Source organism: Oculina patagonica, chromosome 4 (assembly GCF_052425735.1).
Source record: "Oculina patagonica isolate OP01 chromosome 4, crgOcupat, whole genome shotgun sequence".
In the NCBI taxonomy this organism is placed as follows: domain Eukaryota; kingdom Metazoa; phylum Cnidaria; class Anthozoa; order Scleractinia; family Oculinidae; genus Oculina; species Oculina patagonica.
In genome coordinates, this window is record NC_135761.1 from 9,333,916 (window position 1) to 9,349,272 (window position 15,357).

At 39.8% G+C, this 15,357-nt stretch overlaps 3 protein-coding genes and 1 pseudogene across 4 annotated transcripts in view; 2 read left to right on the forward strand and 2 right to left on the reverse strand.

Annotated features, from left to right (window-relative positions):
* Nucleotides 1-11,909, reverse strand: part of LOC144649408 (5'-nucleotidase-like) — a 51,420-nt gene extending 39,511 nt beyond the window's left edge. For both annotated transcript variants that reach the window (XM_078508898.1, XM_078508897.1), the window contains exons 1-5: nucleotides 11,348-11,909; nucleotides 1,551-1,637; nucleotides 1,218-1,357; nucleotides 680-805; nucleotides 148-270 (exon numbers count right to left, since the gene is read on the reverse strand). In XM_078508898.1, coding sequence (XP_078365024.1) covers nucleotides 148-270; nucleotides 680-805; nucleotides 1,218-1,357; nucleotides 1,551-1,637; nucleotides 11,348-11,747 — 876 coding nt within the window. In that variant the 5' untranslated portion in view covers nucleotides 11,748-11,909. The remainder of the gene's footprint in view (nucleotides 1-147; nucleotides 271-679; nucleotides 806-1,217; nucleotides 1,358-1,550; nucleotides 1,638-11,347) is intronic.
* On the reverse strand, nucleotides 7,342-8,558 carry LOC144651384 (uncharacterized). Its single transcript, XM_078511315.1, has 2 exons — nucleotides 8,270-8,558; nucleotides 7,342-8,144 (listed from the first exon to the last, which is right to left on the reverse strand). Exons 1-2 carry the CDS (start codon nucleotides 8,556-8,558, stop codon nucleotides 7,342-7,344), a joined length of 1,092 nt encoding a protein of 363 aa, XP_078367441.1.
* Nucleotides 9,836-10,523, forward strand: LOC144651385 (uncharacterized). The gene has a single exon (XM_078511316.1). The coding sequence runs from the start codon at nucleotides 9,876-9,878 to the stop codon at nucleotides 10,521-10,523; it is 648 nt and encodes a 215-aa protein (XP_078367442.1). The 5' UTR covers nucleotides 9,836-9,875.
* A 1,038-nt stretch (nucleotides 11,910-12,947) lies between the features above and the next one.
* LOC144652205 (protein C19orf12 pseudogene) lies at nucleotides 12,948-14,214 on the forward strand (annotated as a pseudogene).
* Nucleotides 14,215-15,357: the final 1,143 nt, after the last annotated feature.

Here is a 15,357-nt window from a genome sequence, read left to right on the forward strand (position 1 = left end):
TTGAGGAAAAAGAGAAGATGACCAACAGTTACCATCTATTAAAGCAAGTGTAGATGTAAAAATGTCATTTTGATGTGTCTCTCTCTATCACTGTTGTCAGAGATCTGTCAACCAAATGTCTACCATGCATGCACACATAAATTATACCTTTTCAGCAAAATAGTCGTGATCGTGGCCACCTAATATAAGATCTATTCCAGTTGCTTTTTCTGCAAGACGGCGATCATTTGGTCCTCTCATGTGAGTCAAGGCTACCACAAACTCTGCTCCCTAGGAGATAAATTTACATAGATTACAATAATACATCATAAGATGTTAAGAGATAGAAAATATGATGCTCAGGAGTGTTAAACAAGCTACTGGGTAACAAGAAAGTTTTCCATAGAACAGGCAACATGGCATTAAAAACTTCTCATCATCACCATCATCATTATCACAACGATCTTCATACTTATCCCTATCATTATCATCATCACCACTATTATTAATAATTATTTTTGTTGTCATCAGCGTCACCACTGGAATGTTTAGACATGGTGCAGTCTAGAAATTGTTTTATTTAAATTATCGTCCCAGAATGCTCCGTCTCAAGGTACATCTCTAACTACTGCAAGATCAAGCCAATTTTGCACTTTCCATTTCAAAGAAACTTAACAAGAACTAGGAAAGAAGTAGCCACCACTTCTCTTAATTCCTTTGCCAGCTTGGTCCCTTCTGTTACAAAATCCAGGTATGTAACTTCTTCCCTGTCTACTGTTGCTAAGGTAACAAGCCACTCTTCTTCGACCAAACCCATGAAACCAATCTGAATCAAAGAGAGATACTAAGTTACATAAAGCTGTGAAAGCTACAAATCAATATAAGTACCCGTATATATTATTAAGCAGAAATGGTGATGCCACATGAAATTTATTAAATGGTATTAAATTAATCTAACACAAGGTACAATATTTGTTGAAAATTGTATTCTTAAGAGAAGTCCATAATGTTCGCTTTATAAAATATATACTATATGCAAGGCTAAAAAGAGTTAAAATGGTAAAATTAAAATGATAAAACCAAACGTTTTCGGCTGTTTGCCATCATCAGGGTCATCAAACAGCCGAAAACGTTTGGTTTTATCATTTTAATTTTACCATTTTAACTCTTTTTAGCCTTGTATATAGTATGTATTCTTAAGATAGTCTAACTTTATAGACTGAAGTGGTTCAACCAACCTTTCTCCCACCCCACTCTATAATCCGTTTGATCTCACCATCAGCCAATTGTCTCTCCGTCATTTTGTCAATCACATTACTTAGAAGCCACGGACAATTGGTAGCAACACTGAACTCCATCAGCTCATCAACACCGAAATCTACATTGCAACAAAATGAACAAAGAATAGTTTATTAACCACATTGAGAATGATTTCGAGCAAACTGATAAGAGTGGTCATAAAAATAATTACCGGTACAATCACTTTATCAGAACTCCTGGAATCAAGCAGTGAAAGCAAGGAGAGATAGAAGAACAGGCTGAAAACAGTAAAATACTGTACATAAACTCACCAAAGTCATGATTTCCATACACAGCAATGTTCACATTCAAAGCATTCAGAATTGGAATCATCTGTTTGCCGGAAGTCACACTACTCACTGAGAAGAAATACAAAATAGGCTATAAAAATATGTCCCTCATTGCATACTTTTTGTGTCAGAGTATTTAGCATAACTGTAGTACTACATGTAATTAAAGACACTAGATAAACAAACAAATATTGCAAACAGAACACAAATCTGTTCAAAATCTCAATTGGTGGAAGGCTAACCAGTTGGGTATTTGCAAAGCGCGGCATACAGTCACCGCTCTAGTCTACAATGCAGGCATCTTTTAGCAAGGGAGCACATTTTGATCGGGTGAGCGCCATCTTAATCACCATCTTGGATTGAAACTCAGGACAGGCTTGGGTGAGAAGAAAAAATGCATCCCAGGGAGTCCAACCCTCTCTCAGCCCACTTTTCCACATCCAACGTGGCGGTAAATCTACTTGATTGCGAGCTAATAACGATAACTCACACACCCATTGAAAACACCTGCACTGCAGGCTATCAAAGCTCTCCTTGCGACAACTCTTATAAGTGTCCAGCTCTAGATATGACCACCATTGTGAAACCCTGTTAGAATTGACACTCAAACCAACACTTCTAAATTCCAATTCGATCGGGAATCCTACTCTCAACAAATAAGACGATTTATATTTGTGGGAGGCGTGGTGGCCTAATGGTAAGTGCGCGTTCTTGGCCTGGCCAGGGTCACTGTGTTGTGTTCTTGGGCAAAACACTTCACTTTCATAGTGCCTCTCTCTATCCAGGTGTATAAATAGGTACTAGCAACTTAATGCTGGGGGGAGGGGGGGTACCCTGCGATGGACTGCATCACATTCAGGGGGGAATAGAAATATTCCTAGCCGCTCAATGCTTTAGAAACCTGGATAAGCTCCAGCAAGTATGGGCCACTTTGCTCAAGGCTTCCCTATATTTTTATAACCTTTGTACTTAAAAGGTCTTGTAAGGGACTACGCCCATAACCGACTGTCACCTCTTTCGTGAACAACCAACTGTTCATTTCCTTTGTTTTTTAGCTCTCATAAGTGACCTATCAGATTCTAATGAATCCCTATTAGACATCACCTAAATTAAAGCATACTATGCTAAATACTGTTTGTGGCTAAAGATCGGCAAAGGAACCCAGATAGTGTTCCCATTTACTACTCCTGGCACAAGACCTTTTACTCATTGAAAATTATTTTATTTGAATGAAAATGAACAGGCTTTGTACCAAGTCTCATTTTGAAATACAGTCCGACCTCTATTAAGCGGCCACCTATTAAGTGGCCACCCTCCATTAAGCGGCCACTTTCCAAAGTCTCGATTTATTTGTCACTAAACTACTGTATTTGATACCTCTATTCAACGGCCACCTTTATTAAGCGGCCGCGGCCACCTTTTGCTGTCGCAAGTGTATTATTTATATGGTTTTTTACCTCCATTAAGCGGCCGCAAATTATCTTTCCAAACGAAATGGTGAAAAATGATAATTATATATCATCCGTGAGATATCTTGAGCTAAATTTTTTCACATACTAACTGTTGATGCAAAAAGGCTTAAGAAACTTGCAACGATGTTTTACCTATTTTTCTGTACATTTAAATGAATTCGAAGAAATACTGTACATTTCGGCTACGTGCCCTCTGTGTTAGAGCTAGAACTATGCATGGGCTGGAAATGCACTTGATGTTTTGTTACAATGAATTTTGGATTTATCTTCATTTCTGTTCACTTTTTAAAAGCATTTTGCCATATAGAGTCAATAAAACCATGTTTACTGCCATTCCTATCCTTTATATTGTAGCTCTATTAAGCGGCCAACCTCTATTAAGCGGCCACTTTTCAAAGTCCCAAGGGTGGCCGCTTAATAGAGGTCGGGCTGTAGACATTAATAGAGGTAAAAGGTTACATGCACAAAATTTGACAGTTATTGTAAAAAACACATAATTTTTATGTTGTTCGCTGTTGAGTGGTTTTAAATCCCTTATGGGGGTTGTTATATTGACGACAAGTATTTTTCAGCCTCCCTGCATGGCCCAAAAAAAAAACCCTCCTATCTTGAGAGTTCTTCCTTGAATACCAACCCCCCTCCCCACCACCACAGATCATTTTTTTTTTTATTTTTCTAAACAATACTTCTTGTAGAAAGACTAAGGGAGACTGTTAAGGCCCGTTTACACAGGCGATTTTTGTCACGCATTTCAGTGCAATTTTTGTCGCGCCGAAGTTGCAGCAAGTCGCTGCAATATCGCAGCGACTTCATGCAACTTTGCCGCGATATCGCAACAATAAAATCACCATGAAATCACCGCGAGTTTGTACACGTGAAAACTACAAGTCGCAGGAGTTTCGAACCTGCTCGAAACTTGATGCAACTTCAGCACGACAAAAGTTGCATTGAGTTGCCCGACAAAAATCGCCTGTGTAAACGGGCCTTGAGACTTCTCACTGTGGTGATGTAATCATTAGCATTGACCTTTAGATGGTCACATGAGTCGTGTTTACAAAAGGCAAAAATGTGCTCTTGCTGTCAAAATTACTCAGTTTGCCATTTTACAGTCAATTATAGGTTAATAGCCATGTTAAATGCACAGTTATTAAACAGTTAAAGGAGCAACTTCAGAATGAATCTACCGAGTTACACGTTACAACCCTTATCGGTTGCTCACATACACTAATACCCTTTTTTTCTTTTAAAATTATAGTTCTTAAAAGACCTCACCAACGCAACCTGTGACAAAACCATTGAGCAGCCAACAATTGACACGGTAAAAGACAACGTTCTACTCGCACAAGGTCCCGTCGTCTCCTTCCGCAGTTTTAAACACGGCAAACGTTCAAACAAAGCCATAGCGGAGCCGGAGTTCAGTAGCGCCACCAAGTCACTTCAAGAAGATGGTTTTGGCCGTGTAGTGGAATTTAACATCCCAAGATCCCGCGGCAAATGCAAAGTGTTCGTGAAATCCAAACCACAACAATGGCCTTCAACTACATCAGTGAGCAGTGAAGAATTTGATAATGCTTTCGCCAAGGGAATTCACTGTGACATTTCGCAACCAATGCGTGTGTTTTTGCAAAGTAATAATTACATTTAGAAGAACTTTTAAGAACGTTGCTTAAATAAGTTCCTTGCCTTCAAATACGATATCGATTGCATTATCGATCACTTTAATCGAAAAGCGCGTGTAATTGTAACCAAGTTATTAAGATTCTTTCCGTTTTCATTAGCACGTTTTGAAGAAATGACGAGTGATGCCATCATTTAATCAAAAGCCATTGATATATAACGTTTACCAAAGGATTGTGACAATATTGTAGTCAATAGTATGGTTTTTTCTTATAATCACTTTTCCATTGTCATTCATTAGACATTGCGTTACATTGCTTACCATGTTTTTAATAATACGATTTCAAAATGGTGACTTTTCATCACTTACATGTAAATAAACATTGCAGAATTTACAAAGCAAACGTCTCAATGTTAACATGTACTCGTCGAGTTCGCACATGAATATTCCTCGTTCTTACATCCATGAGCCGAAACAAACGCGCTACACACATGAATATTCTTCGTTCTTAAATCCATGAACCCAAACAAACGCGCTACACACATGAATATTCTTCGTTCTTAAATCCATGAGCCGAAACAAATTCTTAAATCCTTGACCAGAAACAAACGCGCTACGCACATGAATATTCCTCGTTCTTACATCCATGGGCCCAAACAAACGCGCTAAACACATGAATATTCTTCGTTCTTAAATCCATGAACCCAAACAAACGCGCTAAACACATGAATATTCTTCGTTCTTAGATCCACCAGAAACGAACGCGCTACGCAATTGAATATTTAATTTCATTATTCACCCACTTCGGGAGTGCGGGACTGCGGTAGCAGCAGTTCAACACTTATTACTTAAAGTCTTAAATGACTTCGGGAGTGCGGGACCGCGGTAGCAGCAGTTCAACACTTATTACTTTAACTATTAAATGACTTCGGGAGGGCGGGACCGCGGTAGCAGTAGTTCAACACTTATTACTTAAAGTCTTAAATGACTTCGGGAGTGCGGGACCGCGGTAGCAGCAGTTCAACACTTATTACTTAAACTCTTAAATGACTTCGGGAGTGCGGGACCGCGGTAGCAGCAGTTCAACACTTATTACTTTAACTCTTAAATGACTTCGGGAGTGCGGGACCGCGGTAGCAGCAGTTCAACACTTATTACTTTAACTCTTAAATGACTTCGGGAGGGCGGGACCGCGGTAGCAGTAGTTCAACACTTATTACTTAAAGTCTTAAATGACTTCGGGATTGCGGGACCGCGGTAGCAGCAGTTCAACACTTATTACTTAAACTCTTAAATGACTTCGGGAGTGCGGGACCGCGGTAGCAGCAGTTCAACACTTATTACTTTAACTCTTAAATGACTTCGGGAGTGCGGGTCAGCGGAGTTGCACAACAAAATTTCTTTTTTGCTCACTCGACTGCGGTAGCACGGGAGCACGGGAACATAGATTAGTGGACGAAAAAAATTGGCCGGGTATTTCGCGTAAGTACTATATTTGTAAATGGACGTGACAAAAATGAAGTTATTGAAATTGGAATGTTTGTACTTAATTTATAGGCCACGCTGGCTGGCAGTCAATGGCGTAATATTGATTTTGTAAAAGAGAAAACATCCAGTAAGAAAGCGCTCGCTCAAAGGCGTATACTTTTAGAACTGATGGCGCGAACAATGAAAATTTGCAGGTGACGACCAAGCTTACTTAACAAATAAAGAAGCCTCGATGACAGCCGTCCCCTTAATTCGTTCGACTTGTACAAGGCGTAAAATTTCCAGAAAAGCTGTTCCTTCGGATCTTCTCGTAAACCTTACTTGTTGTCACAATTTTCAAGCGTGAATAGACGATTTAAGAGGACATTGTTGAGGAAAATCTTCTAAAGAAAACTCTCTCGCTCGCGTTCCTTGCGTGAACGACGCGCGTAGCACTCGAGGAAAGTTGACTAAAAACAATAAAACATGAATTTCTATGTTTTATACTCTAGCGCGCGAAATACTCGAGGAAAGCTGACTAAAAACAATAAAACATGAATTTCTATGTTTTATACTCTAGCGCGCGAAGTACTCGAGGAAAGCTGACTAAAAACAATAAAACATGAATTTCTATGTTTTATACTCTAGGGCGCGAAGTACTCGAGGAAAGTTGACTAAAAACAATAAAACACGAATTTCTATGTTTTATACTCTAGCGCGCGAAGTACTCGAGGAAAGCTGACTAAAAACAATAAAACATGAATTTCTATGTTTTATACTCTAGGGCGCGAAATACTCGAGGAAAGCTGACTAAAAACAATAAAACATGAATTTCTATGTTTTATACTCTAGCGCGCGAAGTACTCGAGGAAAGCTGACTAAAAACAATAAAACATGAATTTCTATGTTTTATACTCTAGGGCGCGAAGTACTCGAGGAAAGCTGACTAAAAACAATAAAACATGAATTTCTATGTTTTATACTCTAGGGCGCGAAGTACTCGAGGAAAGCTGACTAAAAACAATAAAACACGAATTTCTATGTTTTATACTCTAGCGCGCGAAGTACTCGAGGAAAGCTGACTAAAAACAATAAAACATGAATTTCTATGTTTTATACTCTAGGGCGCGTATACTCCTATCTATATTATAAAGACGGTTATAGCGACAGCGTAAATATTGATTAATAAAACCAAACGATTACAAAATTGTTGAATTTAACTTACTTGACACAGAATGCCTTTCTGAGTCTCAAGATGTTGCACGAATTCTGTGGCATTTTCCAAAGTACTTTTTGAAATTTCTGTGGGCGGAAGCGAAGCGGGAACACCGGCCAGTAGATTATTCATTGTGTGATTCAACACGTGCAATGCTGCGGCCATCCTTGGGACCAGCTCCGGCATCTTAGATTTGGGGGGCATTTTGACTTCTCTGATGGCTTCGTTCACCTCTGCCACAAACTGATCGATGTTGTGTCTTAGTAGCTGCTGTGCGTCCTCGTCAAACGTGAAGTGCAGCTGGCCATGGTCGTAGACATTCTTAAAACACTCTTGAAAGTCATCGACCACCTCGGTTTCTAGGTAGTTAGTTGCCGTCTCCATTTCGGTGAGCGTCGGACGGAATGCTAGCGGGAAGGCAAGGAGGAACCTGTCGACCAAACCATGACCATGGTCCATTTTGGCTATCAATTTCGCGACGTTCAACAGCTGTGTGGCGCCTAAGATGCTAAATGGGGTGTTGGCTGGGATGACTCGTGATTCCTCCATGGAATAGTGATAGCTGCATCTTTCCCCGGAGAATAATTTACACAGAAGCTGGACGTCGCCTGTCGCGTTGTCCTCGTCAGACTTCATGAGTTTGTTGAGGATGTCGAAGACTTCGGGTGATAGAATGATTCCTTTGTTCATGTTGGCAAGGAGTTTAACTAGTCCTGAAGATGTGCTCTTGCTTATTATAGAAGGAGTTAATTCTAACTCTTCCAAGGGATCTTGGGCGGCGTGTTGTATTGCGGACGATTTTCCTGTAACGATACAAAAATGACAAGGGTATTAATGACTGAATTGCCTGTGACAACTTTGAGGAAAGGTGCCAATTTAAAGAAGATTAGACTCAAAGAATTTTCTGAAAAACTCACGATATATTTACCTGTTCCAGGGTATCCAACAAAGATGGTGAAGAGATTTAGGGGCTGGCTGTGCGTTAATGTTTGAACGCGGCAGTGTTTCGATGCAAGGAGGTAGGCAGTTGTTGTTAAAAGTGAAGGTATGAAATATCCTTCGCAGCTTCCAACAGAGACTGCCTTGTTTTTTATGAATCGGTGGACGTCTTGGTTTGTAAATAATTTCTCGTAGGAAAACTGAACCTCGTTCAGCCGTTTCTGGAGATTGACCCAGGTTTGCTCGTTTTGTTTGGAAAGCTTCGAAAGCGCATACATGGTTTAGGACAGATCAGATGTAACGAATGTCATAGATTGATCGCAAATGAGAAGCAATAGAGGTGACGGTTGATAAGAGATGCCGTCAGTTGGAATTTTGACCAATTGTAGGCCACGCGCAAGTCTATCTTAGGAGTGTGTACCCCTTGGGAACATTGACTTTATAATTAGCATATTGATAGTGGGTTACGTGATAAAAGAAATTGTTGGTTTGAAGAAATAATATTGTAGTATGAGTAGTGATGAACTGAAAGGTGTAAATGACAGGCTGAGCGTGATTGAAAGTGCCTGTAGGTTTTGAATAATTTTTTTATTCGTTACTAACAAAATGCAAGGGAAGAAAATGAACTGAAGATGAAAGGGACGCGTTGTCAATACAATAAACTGAATGAATTATTATTGGATTTGGAACACTTTATAATTTGTTTTGTATTGTGTGGCGGTGTATTCTTTGTGTAAAAAAATTAATAATAAAAGAGGAAACTAAACGTATGAATGGACGCGTGGGAAGGCGCATGGGTGGGGAAAACTTCTTGGTATCATGCAATGAGCATGCAGGGACGATGAAAGAATGCCAATTGTTGTATTACTCGTTCCCTTTGCGCGCCTTCGTACAAGAAACAAGAAAAAAAGGGACGGGCGGTAAATAAAAAGAGTTTGGTTCAATAGTTAATTAACCTTGCGTAAAGTTGTGATAAATCACACAAGGTGGAAGAAATCTATTGTGTAAAGTATTGTTTAATCTGCGGTTTAACCCTTACAACCACTCATTTAACTTTTCAGTGAATGAATTGTTTATTGAAAGAAGCGGTATTTGTGAAATAATTGTTATGCATGTAGCTGTACATAACGAGGGCCGTCCGAGAAAGCATTTGGTACAGGCAATTTTTTTCTGTTTAATGTGGAAGTGCATGAAGCATGGTTGACAAGGCAGTTCAAGTTGCGATCGGTTCAAAACGACCTCACCCAACGGCTACGCCTTGCGCAAGTATTCCAAAATTGAAAAAGGAGGATCGTGCAACACAATGCGGTATTTCTCAATCAGGAAGCTACGGCCGCAACGACAAACACAAGAAGTGGCGTTATGATGACTTAGTGGGCCTAATGACGGATAAAGAGATGTTTATTCACTGGTTAATGGACGAAGGTCTGTTAGCAAAGGAACGATTGTGTCCAATGTGCGAGGAAGGGATGACCTTGACAAGATGTGCTGATCGTTCAGATTTATTGAAGTGGGAATGCAGGAAGCAGGTAAAAGGGGAAAGGCACAAAGCAGAGATATCGATCAGGAAAGGTAGCTGGTTCGAGAAAAGCAAAATGACGTTGGAAGAGATTGTGAAGTTGACCTACTGGTGGTGCCAAGATCTTGACCAGTCTCAAATTAAACATGAATTGGGGCTCGCGGAAGGTACTGGTGTTGACTGGGACAGCTTTTGTCGGGAAGTTTGTGAAATCACTATGTTTGAAAACAGCGAAAAACTTGGAGGAGAAGGCAAGTTCGTGCAGATTGACGAGAGCAAATTTGGAAAAAGAAAGTATCATAGAGGGCATCACGTGGAAGGTCAGTGGGTGTTTGGCGGAATTGAAGAGGACAGTAGGAAGTCTTTTCTTGTGGCAGTCGAAAAACGGGACGAAGGAACACTATTACCTATAATTGAAAAATGGATCGCACCAGGAACAATTATCGTATCCGATTGCTGGAAAGCTTACACTAATCTTGACAAGCATGGCTATGAACACCGAACAGTGAACCACTCGATTGAATTTGTTAATGAAGAAGGTGATCATACAAATAAAATAGAAGGACATTGGAGGCATGCAAAGTGCAGACTTCCGAAATTCGGAGTACGAAAACATTTGTTTTCAACTTATTTGGCCGAATTTATGTGGCGATATACGCATAGAGGCGAGGACTTGTTTGCGTTTTTTTTGAATGATGTGAAGAAAATTTATGCAGCGAATTAAGAACCCTAAACTAGGCACTAGCAAAATGAGAACATTATTTCCACAACCGTTATTGCGCGAATGGTATATTTGTGTGAACTGTTTGTTAGGATTTATAAGGTAATAAATAATTGCAATTTGAATAAGTGTAATTTGTCTGTCCTTGTTAGTTGTTACTAGGCTTTATCTGAAAACGTGACACATCGGACAAATGAATCAAGTATTGGAAAATCTTGTTCTAAAGCGACTCCTGGACGATAATTCTTTCCAGTCTTGTCATCTTTTCTCCTCTCCATCGAAGTAAGCGGGCAAATCATGAAAATATTGATAGTTCGTGAATAAAACATGATCGTATGGGGCGACGTCAAACGTGACACGTAACAGACAGAACCGTTGAGGTTTTAAAAGAAAAACTACACGTTAAATTGTTCACGCTTCATGCACAACTTTAAAAAAAAACTAGAATTATTCGGAAATCAGATATTCACTGCACTAGCGACCTTTATATCGGAGTACGAGAACATGTTAACATTTCGTGACGCTTATACAAGGTAAGCAACGACTTCAGGACTGCGGGACTGCGGTAGCAGTGCCTTCCTAAACCACGGTGATCAGCTACTGAATTTATTATGGCCACCTCGGGACCGCGGTAGCAGGATTAGAAGACTCAAAAAAGTGGCCGGGTATTCTGAAGTTTAGCCCAGTTAAATTCAAAATGGCCCAAAGGCGCTTGATTCCCGGGTAAAAATCCCTCGCAGTTTCCACTTATGATGCAACTCAATGACAAATACATAGAGATTTACGAGGATTTGATAACTTTTTCAGAACACTCAGCACAAACTTACTTGTTGAAGGATTTAAGCAGTCCCCACTGAACACAATCAGTGGATTAAGATGTCTAAGACTGGCTACTTTGGTAGCAAACCTCGCAGCACCTCCGACCGGCTCTTTTTCCCGGGGCTCGATGTTGTAAACATCATTGAAGTGAAGAATGGTCATTTGTGTTGATTTGGTTTCTGTATTTGTCCGAACACTGCTGTTTCGTTCCTCGACTGTTCTGTTTCCAGCATCGCTTTTTGTTATTTCAGGGACAGCACCAGACGGTTTCTTAGCTAAGTTGTTGTTTTGTACAGTCCGAACAGCAGAAGCATTGTCATTCACCGGCGAAGGCTCAGCATGAATTTTACCACTCGCTCCACCGCTCACTGTCGTTTTGCCAGGCGTTTTGCTCGGGCCGCAACCCATTTTTTCACGTTAACAGATATCTGCGGAGGTACAATGTGTCACTGCGTGTCAGGAAACACATTTTTCTTGCAAAGATTCCATAAAACAAGCTTCCCAACTTCTAAAAAGCACGATCTCCTCTGCCAAAGTTTACCGCCATCTACTATACTGGTGCAAGGGTTCCCCTTGCGCGCGGGGGGTTCAAATTATCTGCCACTCATAACTGTGTTTCCATAGCAACAACGACAGGTCGACTACCTGTTGCACCAAAAAAGAACACTTCGCAATGCCAACTTCTGAAAATAGATTGGGAGAAAATGTGAATCAGTGCAGTCAAATAAAGCGTAGAAAAATTTGTCGTAATTTTTTTGTTTTTAGAAGTCGCAATAGTCGAAGAGTGGTGCCCTGGATCCTCCATGATGGGGGGTTAACCACCTTCCGACTTCAAAGAAAATGAAAGCCCTGACGAGGTTTTATTTTCGAACCGAAATATTGGACAAGTCGTTGTTAAATAACGATCGTTTTTTCTTGGTACCAGTCCAACTTTTATATCCAATTACAGTGCGTGCCTTCTATGTATTCCACTTACTATTTACTTAAGATAGATAAGATTGACCGCCGCCCAGATGATGTGTACTCCGCGTTCACGTTGAGGTAGATGCTATATGCTTGGCACCTGTGCTTGGTTTTTCATGTTGGTCAAAAATTAAATTGCTTTACCGCGTAACACGATCCTGAAAATACATAAAAATATGTTTGGTTTGAAGTGATTTTTCAAATTTAAAAATTTAATCTGAGGTAGAATCATAATTCTGTCTGTCTACAAAAATCTTCTCTTTAGCTACTCTTTTGTTCTTTATCAAGAAAAAAAAAGATCATACCACACGAACTATACAGAAACGAACTTGGAAATTTTCTACATTTTAGACTAAAACTCTGCCTGATGTTAGAACATTTTAAACGTTCAAAATGTTCTTCCCATGCTTTAGTGAGGAGAATTCAAAGTTTCAAAATCTTAAGATAGCTAGCTCAAACTTCAGACGGCAACATTCAAGTGGCAAGCCTGTGGTTCTATCGACGGGCAAATGAATAACTACAATTCATAACAAGTCAAACAAGTTTGAGAATTGCTGAATTAGAAAACTGGCGTCACGTGATAAAGGGGTTCCCATCAGTCCTTTAAAAATATTGCGTTGTTATTGTCTGTCAGTCACAACTGTTTTGAAAGAGAAAGGAACAAGGCATCAGTTACTCTTCCGTGTTTTGCCCGTGAACTATCTACCAGTCAGTCTCCGATTTTGCAGTAAATCCTTCGGTTTTCTCCTAGACATTCAGCATGCCCGTCTCACCAGAAGACCTGGTCAGCCTTCTGGCAATAATCGCAGGCGAGCAGAAATTTCAAATCACGGACAGCCATCGCCTAAAAGGAGGACTTTTAACTGGGATAAGCGCAACTGTCGGTGGAGTGTGCGGCGGACCTGTTGGTCTAGTTGTCGGAGGAATCGTTGGGGGATCTTTAGCCGCCTGGAAAGGAAAAACAACCGCGGTGCCGCTCGATCAGTACTTGATGGATATTAATAAGGAACAAAGGCAGGCGATGTTTGAGTACATGAAATACCTGATAGAGGAGTGTAAAGTGCAAAATTTCGTTGCTTTGAATGCCAAAGTTGCGACAGATCCGGAACTAAAGCGAAGATTTTTGGATGTGCTTCTGTGTTACTTGAAGGTTGAACTTCGGTTAAATGTGGTCGAGTGAGCGAAGATTGTGTATGGCGAAGTATAAAGATGTTCATTGTCATTAAAACAAGCACCAGCTCAAAGAAAGCAAGTGATGGACGAGAATACAAAGCTAAAGTGAAATTTATAGTAAGACTAGCGAGGAAAGCTCGGAAACATTTTTCTGGAGATATGTGACATTTTCAGATCTTTTCACTGTTCTTAAATTTGTTATTTATGTAAGTTCAAAGGACTGCTCCATCGTAGAATTTGCACCGTGTGGAACAGTATACAAAAATAGCAGAAACAAAAGTTTTTACGCGTTGTAGCAACCGTATTATATTGTTCAACCTCAGATCAAAGAATACTTCAAAATTTCCCTGGCTTTGCGTAAGATTATTTAAGTATTTCTCTCTGAAATACTTCAAATCTTTTGTTGTTTTGCAGTAAATTTGAATAAGTCAGCTGTCAAGCTATTTCTTTTATTTGAATTGAAAATGTTCTATTCAACAGCAATATTCAGGGATCAAAACGTATTTAAATACGAAACATTTTTGCTAAAAATGTGCGGTTTCCATGGCGCGTTTTTGAACTGAATAGATGCTAATTGATTCAAGAAAAACAACAAGTCGCTGAAATATAATGTAGAACAGAAGTAGATTAAGAAAATTAAATGAACTAGATCAGCAATGATCATTGTATTCTATGAATAAAATATTGTTATTTTCTTTTTGACTTACTAAGAAGCTTAGAATTTTTCGGCTGTTGCTCTTGCGTATTATTAAAAAGATGATTACGCGAGACGATTTTTAAGGATGACTTGGTTTAACGGCGATTTTTAATTCATGTTACAAGAGACAACTTTTAACGAAACATTAATTATAGCGGCAACTGTATTTTACACGAGAAGTTTTTTACCGCAACCTTAAAAATCCATACAACAATGTTGCAGATTTTTGCTGCAACAAAATCTAAAGTTCCTGCGTTTTCCGCGGAACATTTTCCCAAAAAAACTCCAAGTTACAATTTTAACGAAAAGATACCTATAATAAGAACATATAACGTCTGACTCCATAACTCTTCGTCTCCTACCAATTCCTTCTTCAAATCTCTCAGTATTCAAAGTTGCTGAATACTTACCAAACGTATGAGGGACTTTTATTCGCGTTAAGGTGGTTCGAACCTATTTAATTACGTGATGGACACATTTTAAAGTCGCACTACAGGCCCGTAGCCAGGATTTTGCATTGGCTCTGGCGCGAAATCTCTAGCGCCTCCGGCGCAAGAACGTAGAGGGATCTGGGGGTATCCTCCCCCAGGAAATTGTGAAAAAAAAAAGGTTATCTGAGACAGCTTTCCGTGCGTTTTAAGACAGTTCAAGTTGGGAACAAGACAGGTAAAAGTGAAAGTAGCAACAACAATAATTCTGGTAAAATTTTAATTCAAAACGTATTCTTAGAAACAGAACCTCGTAATCGTAATTTACAAGCAGAGCAGTTTTTCCTTCTTGTTCACCCCCTCCCCCCCGGGGGAGGGGCACTCTTCGAGAAATTGGGTAGGTGTGTGCGGCGCGTTTCCTGAAACCCTTACCCTATTTCAGACAAGAATTTGCGATTTTCTCAACCCTTTTTCAGACCTGACACTAAAATGGAACTTCTTTGGTTTGCGATAAGAGTTGGCAAGGGCTTCAAATTCGTTTTTTTCAAGGGTTGAATAACAAGGTAAGTTCCCTGTAAGTTGGGGGCGGCGACAGCAAGCGAGGAATTAACGGCCTCAAAAACCCATCAAATCACAAAAGACACGCACAAAAACGATTAAAGGTAAGTGAATTTTGTTTATCTGGCTTACAGTAGATCACAGTTTGGGATCAAAAGATGCGAAATTTAGTATTTTATGGCGCATTTCTCGCGATCAG